This window comes from Chrysochloris asiatica, unplaced genomic scaffold (genome assembly GCF_000296735.1).
Source record: "Chrysochloris asiatica unplaced genomic scaffold, ChrAsi1.0 scaffold00038, whole genome shotgun sequence".
Classification (NCBI taxonomy): domain Eukaryota; kingdom Metazoa; phylum Chordata; class Mammalia; order Afrosoricida; family Chrysochloridae; genus Chrysochloris; species Chrysochloris asiatica.
Genome location: NW_006408556.1, coordinates 19,056,455 through 19,076,318, shown reverse-complemented (window position 1 = coordinate 19,076,318; position 19,864 = coordinate 19,056,455). Strand labels below are relative to the sequence as shown.

General features: G+C 37.6%; 1 protein-coding gene across 1 annotated transcript in view; it reads left to right on the top strand.

The window, feature by feature from the left end:
* Window positions 1-19,864, top strand: part of LOC102821257 (24-hydroxycholesterol 7-alpha-hydroxylase-like) — a 95,998-nt gene that overhangs the window by 29,666 nt on the left and 46,468 nt on the right. Inside the window, exon 7 of the mRNA XM_006860607.1 lies at window positions 14,257-14,390. Within this exon, the coding sequence (XP_006860669.1) occupies window positions 14,257-14,390 (134 nt within the window). The remainder of the gene's footprint in view (window positions 1-14,256; window positions 14,391-19,864) is intronic.

Genomic DNA, 19,864 nt, shown 5'->3' with positions numbered 1-19,864 from the left:
GAAGGATATCAAAGTGGACAGTCAACAAAAAAGAGAGAAATCCCCAGTGAAGATGGATTGGCACAGTGGCAACAACAATGGGTTAAAGCATAACAATGGTTGTAAGGATGGTGCCAGATGGGACAGAGTTTCATCCTGTGGTTCATATGGTCAACAGGAGTCAAAAAAACCCACTGAGGATCCCAACAATGAACAACATTAAGGAAAAAAAGAAAACGCAACAGAAGAAAGAAATATACCATGTCTCTGGATGAGGAGACTGAATATCATTAAATGTCAACTTTTTCCAAATTCATATATACTTCACTAATTATAATCAGAAATCCAAGGGGGAGTTTTCTTTGTAAATTAACTAATCAGCTTAGAAATTTATATAGAAGGACGACAAAATTTCCAGAAAGTATTAAAAATATAAATACCAGATTTATCCTACCAGATATTAAAAATTATTAAAAGTTGCTATAACAAAAGAATGGGCAATTGACATACAAATAAACAATGGATCCAGAAGAATAACAGAAAGAATTCCAAAATATATGGAAACTTAATATATAATATTTTACTGTCTACAGTATTTCAGTTTGTGGGGAAAGAATTAGTTTATTGAATAACTTTAAAAAAGATACCATCCACCATAAAGAAAAATTAATTATAAACTCTAAGTGTATATCTACATCTAAATATTAAACTGGTAAAATATTAGAAGAAATTTTAGAGAAATATTTGTATAACTTCCATGGAACCACTTTCTTAAGAAGATACTCAGCAACAAAAGGAGACAGATCTGACTGTATGAAAATGCAAAACATTCAACACTCTACTGAGGATTGAACCTGTCCATGGTGGACAAGTTTCAAATTGGCTTCCAGACTAAGACAGACTCGGAAGAAGGAGAGATGAACTCATTCCAAATATTTAGTCACTGAAAACCTTATGGATAGCAGTGGAACACTGTCAGGTAGCACCAGAATATTGAATATTGTTCATGAAGCAGAATGCCAGAATATTGTTAGATATAGTAAATGAGCTCCTCAGGTTGGAAAGCACTCAAAATACAACTGAGGAAGAGATTCCTCCTCATGTAGAGTTGACTATGATGACATGAATGGAGTAAAGCTTTCAGGATCTTAATTTGCTGACAGGGCACAACTCAAAACGAGGAGAAACCGCTGTAAACATCCATTAACACTTGAAACATGAAATGTACAAGTTTGAAATTGTCTAGGAAAATTTGAAATTGTCAAAAATGAGATGGAACACATAAGCAGGAATTAGTTAGCTGAAATGGATTGTTTTTGGTTATTCTGAATCTGACAACCATATTGTTTATTATGCTGGGAATGACAAATTGAAAAGGAATGGCATCACATAAACCAGTGATGATGAAATTAATAATTGTATCAACTTCCTCAGTCTGAAACTGATCAAACATGCATCAAGATGTATTGATAATATTGGTGATTGAAAAGCAAAGGTTGGAAACAAAGAGGAAGGGCCAGTAGTTGGAATATATGGCCTTGATAAAACAGTGCTGGAAATAATACAATTTTGCAAGACCAATGACTTCTTCATTGCAAATACCTTTTAAAAATAAAAGATGACTGTGCACATGGACTTCACCAAATTAAATATATAAAAATCAAATTGACTATATCTGTGGAAAGAAACAGTAGAAAAGCTCCAAATCAGCAGTCAAAACAAGGCCAGTGGAAGACTGTGGAACAGACCATCAATTATGCATATACAAGTTCAGGCTGAAGTTGAAAAAAATTAAAACAAGTCCATAAGAACCAAAATACGACCTTGAACATACCCACCTGAATTTAGAGATCATTTCAAGAACAGATTTGTTGCATTTATAGACGTTAAAGACTGAAGACCAGAAGAGTTGTGGGATGACATCAAGAACCAGATGGATTGACAAGGTAGAGGCAACAATTGGCTCAAACATTGTAACAATTGTGAGGAGGGTATAGGACCTGACAGTGCTTCATTCTGTTGTACATAGGGTGGCAGTGAGTCAGAACTGACTTGATGGCACCTAACAACAACAGTAACAGCTATGTTGTTAACCAACAATTTGGCCATGTATCCAAAAGAAATAAAATTATCTGCATTCAAGGATGTGTGTGTTGTATTTATATTTGTTTGTTGTTCTTGTTAAGTGCCATTGAGTTGGTTCCAACTCTATACAGGGATTTCAAGGAGTGGCTGATGGATTTGAACTACCACCCTGGTGGTTAGCAGTCTAGTGTTTATCCTACCGTGCCACACCAGGACTTATGTTTGTTTAGTGCCGTATTTTTTACATTGGAAAAAATCATCAACAGAGAAAAGGAGGACCAAATTATGGAAATTACATAGATTTTAGAAAAGAATGAGTTAGATTAATATGTATTAATTTGGGAAAATGCACAGGTTATCTTGTTTAGGCCAAAAAGCAAGTCCCAATGTGAATTTATTATGAGTCCTTTTATGTTAAAAATAAATACAGAAAAAAGCAGGAAAGTGGGAATGTTAGGAACTTTCCACTTTGTTGCTATTGCTAATGCCCCAACTTAGCCAGCTTCAATTCCATGATCTCTCATTATAATTATGCCCTGGTATGATTCTCAGCTCCGTGTACCTCTTTATCTTACTTTCTGAATACTGCTGGAGAAAAACACACAAGAGTGCTCCCTGACAGGTATCACTTCCCACTCATGACTATTAGTTTTCGTGGGCTGTTGGAGCTTGTGAGCAGGCTTGTTTCATATCTCTGGTTCTTCTATCTCTTTCCTCATACCTATGCCTCCCTCTGTAATGAATAGCCTCGTCTTTCTCAGTAAGAAAACTGAAGCAATCAGAAGACAACTTATCCAGGTTCCCACACATGGATGCTGTCATCTGCCCACGTCCCTGCCTTCCTACCCTGTCCCCAGGATCAATGTGAACCTTATGGTTTCCCTCCATCTGGCCTCCTCAATGACAGCACTTTCTCAAATCCTCTACCTTTCCCTTTCATCTTTAAGCTTTCTTTCTCTATTGGGCCATATCCATCAGCTTGTAATGGGGAAAAAAAAAATTTTTTTTTAAACCTTTGTTATTTCTTTTTCCAACTACTGCCCAATTCCCTGTTTTCCTTTACAGCAATATTTTCTGAGCTCTTGTACTCACTCTCTCAAATTCTTCTCCTCTGATTGCCACACGCCAATGGCTTTTCTTCTCACCAGAGAAATATCAAAGTCCTTACCGTGGCACACAAGGCCCGATAGAGTTTGGCCTCCGATTACTTCTCTGATCTTTTGTCCTACGTCTTTCCCCTGACTGAAGCTGTTACAGACATAGTCAGCTCCTTGTTCATTGAGCATGGCAGGCCAAGTCCTACCATAGACCTTTTACTCGTTTTTTTCTTCCTAACAGCCTTTTCTACCTATCAGTTTTTTTCTACCTGATAGCCTCATTGTTTGCTTCCTCCTTCCTTTTGGTTCCTAATACATGCCATCTATCAGTGAAACTATGCTTTAAAATTATATTAACCACCACCACTTTTTAGTTTCCTTTTTTTTTTTTAACTATTCTATTTATCATCCCCTGACAGAGTATGTTGTTGTTGTTGTTGTTGTGAAGTGCTGTCGAGTCGGTTCCAACCCATAACGACCCTGTATAGGGTTTCCAAGGAGCATCTGGTGAGCTTGAACTGCTTACCTTGCGGTTCAAACGGCTTTGCAGTCTGGCGCATTAACCCACAGCGCCACACCAGGACTTGACGTAGCATGTAGTATATCTAATTGTCTTTTACCTTCCCTCCCACACAAACACACTAAAATGTAAGTTCCTTCACAATAGGGATTTTTGTGTGTTCTGTTTACTGATACATCTTTAGTGACAAAAGTACTGTGTGGTATATTGTTGTTGTTGTTGTTATGTGCCATCGAGTCGGTTCCGACCCATAGCGACCCTGTATAGGGTTTCCGAGGGTGTAAATCTTTACGGGAGTAGAAAGCCTCATCTTTCTCCCGCGGAGCAGCTGGTAGTTTCGAACCGCTGACCTTAAGGTTCGCAGCCCGATTCGTAATATATAATAGTTCTTAAATATATTTGTTGGAGCCCTAGTAAGGATAGTAAAGGAGCTCTGATAGCGTAGTGGTTACGAATCGGGCTGTGAACCTTAAGGTCAGCAGTTCGAAACTACCAGCTATTTGTGGGAGAAAGATGAGGCTTTCTGCTCCCATAAAGATTTACAGCCTCGGAAACCCTGTACAGGGTCGCTATGAGTTGGAACTGACTCCACGGCACATAACCACCAACACCAGTAAGGATAAGCTGTAGGATAAGTACTGGGCTGATAACCACAAAATCGACAGTTCAAACCCACCAGCCACTCTTGGAAACCCTATGCAAGGTCGCGATGAATCAGAACCAACTTGATGGCGTACAACAAAAACAGATATATTTGTTAGATGAGCAAATTAATTAATACATGCAAATATATATTTGAATAAGCTTTATAAGAAAGTTGTAGCAAATTAATAATATTTACAAAGATTGGTTTGGAGTAAGAGTAATGAGATTATATAGTTTCTTGATATGATATTCATATTACTTTTATAATTAATGAACAAATAGAAAGGTCTACTGAAAAAAAAATATATATAGCTTGAGAACAAATAGTATGGTATGGCTTCATCTTCTTTCTAAATGGATTTCACAACCCTCTAATGGGTTGGAACCAGAGTTTAAAATGATTGCCTTAGAGGAGCTCTGACCTGCCATTTATCATGGGAATGAACCCACTTATCTGCCTAGAACTTCTTTTACCTCTCTATAGTTTTCAGGTAGAAAAGTGCAAAAATAAATACTTCTGGGGAAAACAAAACAAAACAACAAAAAACAATAAAGCTAACCTTTAGGAATTCATTCCATTCCTTAATTAGTTACTTTTTTTTTGGGGGGGGGGCGCTAGGAAAATCATAGTTATTCCCTAATTATTTTAGGTGCACAATATTCCTACTTTTTGTCTTAAGATGCCATAGACCCAGTCATTTCTAGTGTTCTCTAAGAGGGAAGGGGGAAAGGCATGAGGAGAGGAAGAGGGTAGGAAGAAGGACTAAAGGATTGGAAAATAGTATTCCAAGGTGGGGTGAAGAGAGTGCAGTGGGCCTCTAGGATAATCACTGGACTGAGAACCACAAGGTTGGTAGTTCAAGCCTGCCAGCTGCTCAGTGGGAGAAAGATGAGTTGCTCCTCCAAAGATTTACAGCTTCGGAAACCCTGTACCAGGTCGCTATGAGTTGGAACTAACTCAATGACAATTAACAACCACCACCAAAGGTAGGGTGATATATAAAAATGAGTCGATTCTCCAACACAAAGCCACCCTCAGGCCCCACTCCCTCTAGTCTCCCTTGCTTGATACGCGCTTTTGAAATGTATTCATTCCTCTCATATCTGTTCATTTAAACCTGATTTTTCATTTCATTTCATTTTTTCATAGGTCCACGAAACCTGATTTTTCCTATATGAAACACATGTGGCTATGGTTTGCCCTGTGTCCCACTGAAACTAATGTCTGGTTTTGTGACTCTTACTAGCTAGGGAAGACCTAGCCTAAAGTGCATTTGGTTGAATTAGGAAAACATGAGTCTGTGTTGAGCTGAATAATTAAACTTCTAACTTGTCCATTTTTAACTAGCTTGACTCTAAGACCTTGTTTTCTCAACAACTATTTCTTGTCCCCAGTTCCAGCTATTTCTCTTACTATTCATTGGTACTCATAAATAGGGGGAAATAAATCCTTGGAGGGAACAATGGTCTTTATTTACAATTTCAAATGTACTTGTTCTCCCCAATAATGCGAGGTCAATTTCATAATATTTCTTTGCAAAGTTAAAAGTAATTGTAGAAAAGGGATTACTGGTTGTTTTCTTTTTCTTTTTAGAGGAGACAATTCACTAAAAATTTTCAGAAATCTGTAACCAGTGCATTCTCATTACTTACAGATAACTATCATGAGTTGACCTGACATATATAAAATTTCTTGTAAATGGCATTGTCTACTTCAGACTGTTTTGTCCCCTACTCACTGCTGTATGAGATATGCTAACCTTTTCCTGTTTCTGAAAAGAAAACTTCCATTTCTTACATAGAAGAATATTTCTTTAAAAATAGACATAAATTTTAATGGAATGTTGAGTGCTACTTATTGTATTCAAGGTGTTTTGTTTTTTTTTAATCCGTAAACTGAAGGGAGTGCATACTTTTTTTTTTTTCTTTCTGGAACACTTGAAAGTCTGTATTTCCTATTTTATTCTAGTTTTATTTTTTTTTCACCTAGCACTGATTTTCTTCAGGAGCTTATCCTGAGGCCTCTGGTTGAGAAAGTGAACCAGAAATCTAAATGATTTCTTGCCTTCATTCTTTGATAGCAGTTAATGCCATTGCTCCATTATTTTGGGAGAAGTCAGAAGTGTTCTAGCTTTTTCCCAAGCTATTACATATTGCCTTAAATGGCAGTCTAAAGCAAACACTACCTATTCATGATTTGATTTTACTGTCTAAAGAAATTATAATAGAAAATTGGAAGTTAGATTCCTTGACCAAATTTTGGTAGGAATCCTGGCTTAAAGTTTATTCTTCTTAATGTGTTCTATGACCTTTTTATATACATTGACTTCAAAGATTTTAGATAAGCTCTTCTATGAATATGAAAAGACAAACTGTGAATAAAAGCTGATCTTACAGCATAGAAGAGCAAACAGAACTGAGAAGTCATGCTTTTAAAAGTAAAGCAAGAGGTGGTGAAGTGAGTGAGGACTGCCCTCTTTTCATTTTGTTGTTATTATGTGCCATCCAATCTGTTCCGACTCAAAGGGCCCTGTATAGAGAGGGTTTCTGAGGAGCAACCAGTGGGTTTGAACCGCTGGACCTTGTGGTTCACAGTCCAGTGCTGTTCTTACAGCACCACACCAGGAGTCAATTTCAGTGAGACTGTATTATTTCTTTTTCTTCATCTCTGCCTGTCTCCTGGTAGAATATATACCTGTCTGTCAGTTCTGATGGAGTCTTCCTTAATATTCATCCTCACTTTCCAACCCCACCTTCTGATTCATTCTCCTCAGAAGTATGCCTGACTGACTCAGTAAGTACCAGGCTTCAAAAGGTTCATAGAAAAATAGAATGAAAAGATAATGGAATTTTTTCATAAGTTTTTTGAAGCCCCCATGTACCTACCATTTCTCTCTTAAAAAAAAAAAAAAAAGTGGTTCTCTTGTTTTCTGCCAAACTATGAATTATTTCCCCAAAATTACTAGCTATAAATCTTTATGTAATGTTACTCCAGGACTATAGAATGTTTTCTGTATTTTTGTTTTTTTCTTTCTTTCTGTGTGTGCATAAAGGAGGAGTTGAAATCTTACGGAACAGAGGAGTCATCGCTCAAAGAAGAAACTTTCTTTAGTGATTTTAGTTGTGTCATTTCTGCTTTTAAGTACAAGAAATCAGATCTTCATGATTAATTTTAGAATATAAGTTACTCATCCTTTTAGGCTTAGCTGTAATTTCAGCCGCAGAAAGAGAGGATGAGCTTAGTGGCATTTGGATTCTCTTGTGAACCTTAGTTATTTATACCTATACCTAGATGTTATACCCAGAAGGGAATCTGGTGGTGTAGTGGGTTACCTGCTGGGTTAATAACTGTAAGGTCAGCAGTTCAAACCCACCATCTGCCACTCCATGGGAGAATGATAAGACTTTCTGCTTCATTAAAGGACTCCTGGTGTGGCTCTGTGGGTTAATGTGCCAGACTGCAAATCCGTTTGAACTGCAAGGTCGGCGGTTAAAGCTCACCAGCTGCTCCTCAGAAACCCTATACAGGGTCACTGTGGGTCGGAACTGACTCAATGACACTTCACAACAACAACAACAAAGATGTACAGCCTCAAAAACTCTATACAGGGTCACACTGAGTCAGAACGGACTCAATGGTACACAACCACCATTAGGGGAAGCAAAGTAGCACCATAGTTTTACATATAGACAGACAGGTTTGAAGCCTCCTGACACTCTCAAGTTGGTCTCCTTGGACATTTAATCTCTCAATTAGTTCTAAAGAATAGATAAATGGATCCAAAGTATTTCCTACATTATATGGTAAATAAATAATTTTTCTCTTCCTACCTCTTACAGTGCCTATGCTTGGGCTAGCACATAAAGGTTATGTGATAAATACATTGTTGTTGTTGTTAAGTGCCATCAAGTTGAGTCTGACTCCTAGCAACCCTGTAGAGGGATTCTAAGGAGCATCTGGTGGGTTTGAACTGCTGACCCTGAGGTTAGCAGTCCAGTGCTTATCCCACAGCACCACACCAGGAGTCCAAATAAATGCATAGTAAGTGAGTAAATGAATGAGGGGATGGAAGTTCAATCTATTCTGTATTCTTAACAAATACGATCTCTATCTACTGTAGTATAACATGCTTGTTATCATGTATGTGGGATCCCAAAACAATATATAATATTTTAGATGCCTTTTTTCATTAATTTTGAATGCAAGGATTATTTTTTCTTTTATAATGTGATCTTAAGATTTGATTTGATTTATATTACAGCATGCCAAGAGTTAAACAGATGGTCTCTGAATTGTACCCCTAATAACCCAGAGTTTCTTTGCTGATCTGTCTTCTGTCTGGGTCCTAGTCTCTTTAGGCACTAGCTCTCTTTTCATGGTTAACTTGGCATTTTTCCAAACTGAGCCTTCTAATTTTAGAGTCAAAACAGAGAAAGAACAAACCACAGATGTGCACTGAAGTACACACAGTATGGGCACAGAGCCATTTCAAGACGTTTTCATAAAAAAAAATACCATTTATCCTAAAGACATTGTTTAAAAGCCTATGGTATTTCCTCTTCTTTTCCTTTGTCTGGTCCAGGAATACTATTTTATTTTTTCCCACATCTCCCTGAGCTTGTGATAAAAGTAATTCATCAAAACATTTATTTTCCAAGTGTAGTCGACACTGCTCCGACATTTATAGGTCACAAGAGATTTTAACGTATTATTTTCAATTCAAGGCCAGCTTTCTTTCTCTATTATCTAATACAAAACATTTTTGCACTTCATAATTCAGCTGTTTTAATCTTTACAACAACCCTAGGGGCTAGATACATTAACTATTCCAATTCTGTAGGTGACCAAGACAGTGCCTGGTGTGGCACTGTGGGTTAATGCACTGGACTGCACTCATTTGAACTGCAAGGTAGGTAGTTCGGGCTCACCAGCTGCTCCTTGGAAACACTATACAGGGTTGCTATGAGTTGAAACCAACTCAAGGGCACCAAACAACAATATATATCTTTATAAAAGAGCAACTTTTTTTTTTTCCTTTAAGAGGTGTCAGAAGCATTTTTGTATGACGTAGCACTGTGCGTTAATGCACTGGACTGCAAAGTCGGTTTGAACTACAAGGTTGGCGGTTCAAGCTCACCAGCTGCCAGTTACAGTTTTAAGCGCTTTACATGTATTAACTATTTTGATCCTCACAACAACCCTATGAGGTAGATATATTTAATACCCCAATTTTATAGGAGAACAAACTGAGGCACAAAGAGGTTGAACAAAGCCAGGATTCATTGGAAGATGAGATTAGAAGGACAGATAGTCTTATTTGCCAAAGTATAAATTTTGGATTTAATCCTCAGTAGATTGTAAGCCATGACCTAGTTTGGTTGGACTGGCATCTTTGGTTGCTGGGTAAGCATTGATTGTAACAGATCCTGGTGTGAGCAGGGAGCACAGTAGAGGCCGTTGCTGTGGACCAGGTGGGAGATGATGAGAAAAGTGGTTGTTATACAGATGAAGTGATGAGGATAAAAGTGGGATCTTTTCTGTAGATGAAAACAATAGGCCTTGGTGATCAATTAGATAGAAAACAAATGACTATTTAGGGCTTAAGCAATTTGGCAAATGTAGTTGCCCTCTTCTGTGATCAGGGGAGGAAATGCTTTATTTCAGTGAGAAAAATAATGAGTTTCTTGTTGGTCCTGAGTGGCTTGAGATGTAAAGTGAGCCACCACATAGCCAATTGTTTATAAACAAGCTGGAGCTCAAGAAAGAGAACAAAGCAGAAGATATAATTTGGGGTTCCAGAAGTCCGCTGATGGAGTTTATAGAAAAGGATTCGAATCATGAGGGAGGGTACGTAAAGAAGAGAGCTTAGAACTAAATGCTCTAGATACTCTTAGGGCACATTCAGATGTTTCATAGATGAAGAGCCTCCTATTCTAACCTCTGGTTTCAGCTGTTGTGGACAGACTGAGGTGGGTCCTTGGGAAAGAGTCCATTACCAAGCCACCAAGATCCAAGTATGATAGTTCAGAGCTTCCTCTGCACCTCATTGCTCTAGTCACTTCCTGCTGTGGACACGGAATTCCTGTTATCTGGTCCATTGTCTCAGATGATTTGTTCATACTGTACTTTTTCTGAGAAGTCTTTCTGATAACTTACCCTCCACGGTGTGATCTCTGCCACCACTCTGTCTCCATAGTTGCACATTTCAGTGTGCTACCACTAACCACATTTAAACTGCTTTAAGTTCTGTGCCTTCTCCCTCATACTGTAAATTCCGAGAGCCAGGGCCATGCATCTTCATGTTCTACACTTGTACATCACATGCTGTTTGTTATTGTTAGGGATCATCAAGTTGATTCTGACTCATAGCGACCCCATGTGATAGAGTAGAACTGTCTCCTAAGATTTTCTTGGCTGTAATCTATATCAAAGTAGGTTGCCAGATCTTTCTGCTGTGGTGCCACTGTTGTTGTTAGGTGCCATTGAATTGACTAAGTGCTGACCTTGCAGTTCAAACCGACCTTGAGGTTGAGTGCTTATCCTACAGCGCCACACCAGGACTTGGGAGGTCCGAGTCACCAACCTTTGGATGAGCAGCTTACTGCTTGACAGCTGCATCATCAAGCCTCATTTGCCCAAGAGGTTCTAAATAAACATCTGCTGGTTAAGGGATTTAACTTCATCTCCAGACCTGGTTTCTAATAAAATCTGGAATGTTCTCCCAAAAAAAGGCTTCAGGGAAAGAAAGAAGAAGAATAAAAAAAAAAAAGACCACCTTATTACCTATGACGCAAAATTAAATCAGGAAGGGATAGTTTTGAGAGAGGAGTTAGTAAATTAACACTAATAATATATGAAGTTAGTCCTGGTGTGGCACTGTAGGATAAGCACTAAATTGCTAACTGCGAAGTTAACAGTTCAAACCCACCAACTGCTCCTTGGAAACCCCCATACAGGGTCACTGAGTCGAAACCAATTTTATGGCATTTAACAAGAACAATGTATCAATGAATGAAAGACAAAAAAAGTACCTTGTATTGAGTAGGTATGATATTTTAAACACTGTTGTAAGTTTATGTGTCATTCATAAACTCATACATAGATTGGTACAGTGACTCTGTGTATTTCTTCCAACTTCTTTTGATGCTTTCTGCATCATTCAATATTTTGCCCATGTTGTTTTTAAGTGCCATCAGGTCGCTTCTGATGCACAACAACCCTGTCTAGGATTTCTGAGGCGTGGCTGGTGGGTTGAACCGCCAATCTTGCAGTTCAAACTGACCTTGCAGTCTAGTGCATTATCCCACAGTGCCACTACATATTCTGCCCACAGAATCCTTCAATATTTCAAGTCGAGGCTTGAATTTTTTCTTCAGTTCCCTCAGCTTGAAGAATGCTGAACGTGTTCTTTCCTTTTGATTTTCTAATTTCAGGTCTTTGCATATTTCATTATAATATTTGACTTTGTGTTCTCGAGCTGCCCTTTGAAATTTTCTATTCTACTCTTTTACCTCCTCATTTCTTCCATTTACTTTAGCATCTCTATGCTTAAAAGCAGGCTTCAGAATTTCTTCTGACATCCATTTTGGTCTTTCCCTTTTTTCTTTTCTTCTTAATGACTGTTTGCTTTCGTATTATTCTTGATGTTATCCCTCAATTCTTCTGGTCTTTGGTTTTAGTGTCTAATGCATCAAATCTGTTCTTCAGATGGTCTCTAAATTCAGGACATTATTGAAATTATATAAATTTCAATATAGTAAGAAAGACTGTGTATAGCCCTTAATGCTGCTCTAGAATATTCAGAATATACTTGGCCTTGGGCCAAGTATAAACTTGGAGCCCTGGTGTAGCACTGTAGGATAAGCACTGGAATCCTAGTGTGGTATGCTGGAAGGATAAGCATTTGACCACAAAGTTGGTAGTTCAAACTCACCAACTACTCCTCAGAAACTCTATACAGGGTCGCTATGAGTTGGAACCAACTCTATAGCACTTAACAGCAACATCTAACTGTGCTAACTGCAACGTGGGAAGTTCAAACCCACCAGCCACTCTCGGAAACCCTGTACAGAGTCACTATGAGTCAGAACTAACTCAACAGCACACAGCAACAACACGGCATAACCTTACTGGATCTCTTACAGTTCCATAACATATATTCCAGCTTTTGAGCAAACTGGACTCATGGTTATTTTCTGAATATGCCTTCTTCCTTTTCTTCTTCCCTTTGTGTAGCATATCTACCTATTCATCTCCCTATGTTGAAATTGGACCATGATTTATTTAATACATATTTTTTTAAGTTTTATTCTATGCATGAAATGAATTATGCTTATAATTTTAGAAAAAAGGATACTCAGATTATTTTATGTCTCCCCTAGTTGGACATGAGCCAACTGTCTTACAATATGTGTTATTTCCCTCAGCAATTTTCTTGCCTGTGTGATGTAAGAGTTACTCTGTGCTTTCCTCTGACTTCCCAATAGATTAAGGCAAGCAGGAAGTATGCCTTAATGGCAAACCTGATAGAGCCAGGTTGAACTGAAAACATGGGCATCCCTTTGGGCATTAATAGATGAGCAGTAACCCAGTTTTCCAGGTTCGTCTAACCAAAGATACTCACTTTTGACTCCTCAGGAATTGTACATGTATTCAAAGACAAGAATTCCCAGGCAGCACCCACCCATACCTCTCCTGTAGAATGGGCTTGTCTTAGAATAAGCCTCATCTAGAGTCAAAGAACACCTAAATGTGGTGTGGCGCTATGGGTTAATGCACTAGACTGCAAAGTCGGTTTCAATTGTAAGGTCAGTGGTTCAAGCTCATCATTCGCTCCTTGTAAACCCTATGCAGGGTCTCTATGGGTCGGAACTGACTCGACAGCACTTAACAACAACAAAGTCAAAGAAAAAGACTCTGTTCTCACCCATTAATTCCCAGTACTGCTGAGTGGTGGTGGTGATGTGCTGTGGAGTTGATTCTGACTCACGGTGACCCTGTATAGGGTTTCCGATGCTGTAAATCTTTATAGGATCAGAAAGCTTTATCTTTCTCTCAAGGAGTGGCTGGTACAATCAAACTGCTGGCCTTGCAGATTGGACTTCATTAAATGGACAATGTTTCAAATTTATTAAACAAATCAAATTAAAAGCTAAGCTTTTGCTTTAAAGAATTTTCAAAATGCAAGCATTTTCCTTGAAATCGCTCCAACAATTAAACTCTTAATTTGGCTGAAAAGCCCTGCCCATCCTGTGTGTGGCAGAAAGATTAGTTCCAATTCTTTTTTTAGCTATTAAGTAGTAGAAAATATGTGCATGTTTATATTAGGAGGTTTGATGCACCTGTATATGGAGAGCACTCTCATTCCAGATGAGATACATGTACCCTATCTTCCCTTTCCTAATGTTTTTTGTTAACCTTCTGAAACACACAATTAAAAACAATAATGGAATGAAAGACTCTGCAGAGAAGAGGTTGAATGGTAATCGTAATAATTCTTAAAAGCCAGATGATTCCTCATCTCTTTTTGTGTGTTTGCTGGCAGTTTCTTACTGCTTTAGGTTTAGGAGGAGTGAGAATCTGAACATGAAGGAACAAGATGAGTGAAAATTCAAAAATTTTTTCAGACAGAGATTATCTTAGCTACCCAAGAGCCGCAGGATGGTGAGAACCAAAGTTGGTTACCAACCTACCATACTATAGTTATCAACACTGGTTTGTTTAGCTCTTAGTATGAGGAATTTTCTCTTCTCATGAGGAAAGTGATAAAGAAAAAGAGACAAGAAGTGACTTAACTTGGTATGCAAGAACTCATAGTAATATTAACACTTTATTTGCTGTCAGATTCAGTTGTTACCCTTTGCTGATAAACTTACATGATAATCATATTCTGGTCTCTTTTAATCATATTTTTCAAATTCTCTTTATAGGAAAAGATAAGATTAAAGTGTCTGAAGATGACCTGAAGAAACTCCTACTGATTAAATGGTGTATTTTGGAAGCCATTCGTCTAAGAGCACCTGGTGTCATTGCTAGAAAGGTGGTGGAACCAGTCAAAATTTTGGTGAGTTTTCATTTAGTTTAAAAATAATCAGGCATCTGGGGGGGGGAGTACATATTTTGCCCCACATGTTATTAGACAGTTCTTCATGTTCCATTAAACACTAAGTGACCCTGGAGAGGTTGCTAATAAGAGTTGTGCAACATGTTAACATTTCATTAATATGAGAGTTAGTCAAACAGTATTGCTACTAGGGTTCCAGCTCATATATGCATGGGTTTATTCCAAACAAAATGTGTTTCCATGATCGGTGGATAGCTATAGATAAATTCTCTCAGTTATATAAGGATAAGTAAAAAAGTCTTGTCTCTGAGATCAGCAGACAAGTTCTCTCAGTAATACGTTTGTCATTTGTCTTAGTCTCCTGAGGCGTCTTAAAAACATGTCAAGTTAAAACAATGGCTTCTGAGTGAACCTGCTGGGCCAGTTACATTCAATGCAGAGACTTCCGTTCAAAAGGTTTCTTTAAATTCCAAGCAGTCATCTTGATAGATTTTCTTGAAGGACACAGGATAATCACAGGGCTTATTATGAAGAAGTTATGAGACAATTGAAAACTGTACTGGTGAGAAAAAAGTTACAGAAAGCTGCATCAGGGAATTGTTTTCCATCATGACAATGTACTTACTCAGTCTTAGATGGTAGCAATGACTAACCTCAGAGAATTTCTTTTGGAAACCATACCTTATCCACCCCAGAGCCCTGATCTTCCCCTTCAGACTTCTTTCTTTTCCCCAAACTCAATGAACATGTAAAAGGGTACACCATTTGAATCCCTTGAAGATGCCAAACTAGCCATTTTGACTTAATGTAAATCAAAGAGCACAGAATTCTTTCGAGCGGGGTTAGAGAGAGGGAAAACCACCTTCAGAAGTGTTTCCTAGAGAGAGGGCATGTCAAAAAACAATAGCTTCACTTTTTGATATTTTTGTTTTATAAAGGTTTCTATGATTTTGTAGCAATGTTTATTTCTTTACATAGCCTCATAGGCTGACCAGTCTTTGGGCTAAAGCCTAACTCTTTGGTAGCCATTTTGACCTTATTATTCTGCGTGAAGGTTAGTATGGTGGTAGTGGTGGTGTGCCATGGAGTCAGTTCTGACTCATAGAGTCCCTGTACAGGGTTTCCAAGACTGCAAATCTTTATGGGAGCAGAAAGCCTCATCTTTCTCACTCAGAACAGCTGGTAGAGTCTAACTGCTACCCATTATAGTAAGCAGCCCAATCCACTATAAAACCAGGATTCCTCAGGATTGGTGGTGTTGTTAAGCACCATCGAGTCTGTTCCAACTCATAGCCCCCCTGTGTATGGTTTCCAAGGAGTGGCTGGTGAGCTTGAACCTTCAATCTTGAGGTTCAAAATGATTTTGCAGTCCAGTGCATTAACCCGCAGCACCACGCCAGGACTCTTATTTAAATCAAGCAGGTGAATTGGATAGTCTGTTCTCTACTGAATAATCAATCAGCAAGTATTCTTGAGCAGCAACAGTCTGAGGAATTCACGGGGCAAAGAAAGTTCTTCACAGAAGCTATCTGGATAACTGGAAGGCAATTTCAGGCCACAGATCACAGAGTGGGGAATACATAGCAGAAATGCCATGGTTCACATCAGTGAATACTAGGGACCAGCAACTTGGTAAGGGACAGAGGGGAAGTCTTAATCTATGGGACATGTTGGGAAAAGTCTTACGGGTACCGTGGAAAGTATATGCACAGGGAAGACTTTCAGGTCAATATTTGGTGATCCAATCAGTCAGAAGAAAAAGCTTTCCCCTGGTGTGTTGCTGTAGGTTGATGCACTAGACTGCAAAGTCGATGAACTGCAAGATTGGCGGTTCAAGGTCACCAGCCTCTCCTACAACAGCAAACCCCCAACACACACCCAAAAAGACTTTTTTTTTAAGTAAAACATCAAGATAGATTGCATTCTCTCTAGCTCACTTTTTTTATATGCAGAGTGAGGATACTTGAACTCAAATCAAGAAGGTTTTGCAGTGGTAGAAGACAAGAGACAAAATCCAGTTTGTCAAAGCCATAACTCGCTAAATCCAGAGGAGACATAGTTTGTTTAGCTAGTCTTACAAAATTAGAAAATATAACTTTAGGAGGTTTTTTAAAAAAAAAAATTTTAAGTAATTAAATTATTCATTTCTTTAAACTCTAAGTGTAAATGGATATGCTTTGAGATGAATTAACCAGCTTGGTGTAATTAAGTAGAACAATAATGTTCTTATTATTCTGAATACTTCTATAATGCTTCCTGAACATATTTTAAGGCTCAGTTACATGCTAACCGTGGAGCCCTGGTGGTGCTGTGGGCTAAGCTGTGAACTTCAAGGTTAGCAGTTCAAACCTATCAGCAGCTCACCTTGGAGAGGATCTGCCGGAGATTTTCCTTTTATAGGGTTGCTATCAAGGATCTCTGGTACTACAGCAGGTTACGTGTTGGACTGCTAACTGCAAGGTCAGAAGTTCAAATCTACCAGCTGCTCTGCAGGAGAAATTTGAAGCTTTCTGCTCCCATCAAGATTTACAGCCTTGGAAATGCTGTACAAGATCATTATGACTCAGAACCGACTCAACAGCATACCCCACCACCAAAGTTTGTATCAGTCAGACTCAACTGGATGGCAGGGGGTTTGGTTTAGTTTTGGGATATGCTGGTTAATAGATAATTAGATAAATTATAGGTTAATTATTGATCTTTTAGTGGATATCTTGACTGTTGTTCTTAGCATACAAATCTTACACATATTTTGTTAGGTTTAAAGCAAAATATTTCATCTATTTTGCAGCTATCATAGATGGTATTTCTTGAAGATTTGGTTTCCAATTATACATTACTTGTTTATAGAAATATAGTTGATTTCAATATATTGACGGTGTATCTGGATCCATGCTGAACTCAGCTATGAATGCTTTATAAAAATGTCTTGAACTAAAAATAATAGATATCCAAAACAATTCAAGACATTATGAAACAAAATGAATACTTTCTTACCTCAACTTCATCACGTCACACTTGCTTCGTAGAGGACATGAAGTTCAGATAGACTCATGCTCCTTTCAAGCTCTCTGTGGCTTTCTTCATGGTAAGGAAGCACTGGTGGCATTAGTAGGTAAGCACTGGACTACTAACCACAAGGACAGAAGTTCAAACTCACCAGTTGCTTCTCCAGAGACAGATGAGGGTTTCTGCTTTGTAAAGACTGACTTGAAACTCGCATAATGACAATGGATTTTGGGGTTTTTTGTTGTTGTTTAGATTTCAGAGTGCCCCAGAACCTGGACTCAGACAGCTGCTGTCTGAGAATATCCTTTTATTATTTTTCACAATATCTGTTTTTAATATTTGTGTAAGGTTCAGTATTTTCTGCATTTACTATTGTCTAAATAAAATGAAAACAACCATTCCTCTAGAGGCCCAAACTAATCATTGTAAAGTCCTACCTTCAAAGCTGAAACCTTAAAAAAATGATACCTTATACACCTTTACCTACTTTTCCATAGGTAAAAGATGTTAATAAGGGAAAAAAGAAGTAGAAATTAGAATCTGCTGAAAATTTCACAGAGATAACTGTAAACATGCTGGCATTATATTTTCAGAATTTTTACGCACATTTAAAAAAAATTCGATTGTGACATTCTAAGCCGATTGTTTCATGGCCTACCTTAAGTTTATTTAATAATAGTCCATGAATAGTTTTCTATATTAATAAAATACATCTGTAGCATTTTGAATTGTAGAAATTCAAATGTATGTTCACTTTTTTATTGCACAGTGCAGAACTAGAGGACCAAATTGTATGAATTTACTATCATTAAAAAAACACTAATCCGTTCCCAATTTGTGAATATGTATGTGGCTTCCAGGTTTTACTATCATAAACATTACCAAAATGAGCATCTGTCTAGCTAAATCCTTATGTACAATTATAATGATCTCTGTAGTATAGAATCATACAACTTTTCCTTTTAAGCTCGCTGTAATTTTTTAAACAGATAGAATATCTATGCTACAGTACAGTTTATATATGTGTTCCCAGGGCAGTGGATTATAGGAAACATGTTGCATAGCATTATGTATGTCAAATAGTGACAGTGGCCCATGGATAGGATCTGATCATTAGAAAGTGGATCAAAATGTCTTGCACTGAATACTAGAAGTGTTTTTCTATTGCATTTCCCTTATGTAGGCTGAACAAAACCAAGACCGAATCAAACACACTTGTCATCATTGAGTCTGACTAATAGTGACCTCAGTCTAAAGTTCATTTGCAAGAATAACCAGAAAAGAATAACAAAGATGTTAAAAAAGGATAATGAAGGAATAGTAATACCATAAAATGACAACAATTAAAACAGTATGACACTGGTATCAGACAGACCTTCAGATCAGCATAATAGACTGAACAGATAGCAAAGAAACAAACCTCTTTGTGCATAAAATTTAATACAGAATGAATGAGTCATTATAAATCAATGAAGAGGGAAGAGAGAAACATATGCTTTGGGATTTAAAGTGGCTATTTTTAAAACTTTGAGTCGTGGTTCTCAGATGTTTTGGTCTCAGAATCCCTTTGACTTGTCACAATTATTCAGGACCCCAAAGGACTTTAGTCTATATTTGTTACATTGATAAATATTTGTAGTACTAGACATTAAAACTTGGAATTGTTCAAATATTTATTCAGTATTTCATTCAAAACTTATAAGAAACATGTTACATTTTAACATAAATAGCATAGTTTTCTGAAGATAAATATATTTCCCAAACTAAAAGAATGCAGAATATCATCATTTTAAATTCTTGCCCATCATTTAATGAATTATATGGAAGCTATCTGGACTCTCAAGTATGTGTTTGCAGTCATTCTGTTGTGATACATGGTTTGGGTTGGAGGATATGAAGACATTCCGTTGGAAAGGGAGAAGTATTTTAATTGCCTTTTCAGATATTTATAGATGGTCTTTGATAAAACTCAACAAGTGATCATTTCTGAAAGATTTGTTATAATGTAAAATCTAAAAATATATTACTGAATATTTTATGAGTCAGTTTTGTTAAAATTCCTTGGCCTGTCTTTTATTTGGAATGGATCTTTTACCTAGGAATGATTTTGACCTGTGGACTCTGAAAAGTATGAGGCTTTTAAATGAAAATTGCTGCTTTAGAGAGAAAAGGACTGCCTATGTCTACACACTGCCTTGGTATAAATTCCAATTCTTAAGGACCCTATAAGACAGAATAGAATTACTCCATAGAGTTTCCAAGGCTGTAAATCTTTACAGAAGCAGACTCTCATCTTTGTCCCGGGGAGCAGCTGGATTTGAACTTCAACCTTTCAGTTAGTAGCCAACCACTGAATCCACTGTGCCACCAGAACTGGTTTAGAATATATCAAATAAATAATTAATGAAGCTTATGGATGTAGTAGCTCAAAATACCAACTGAGAGGGAAGGAGTCTTCACATCAA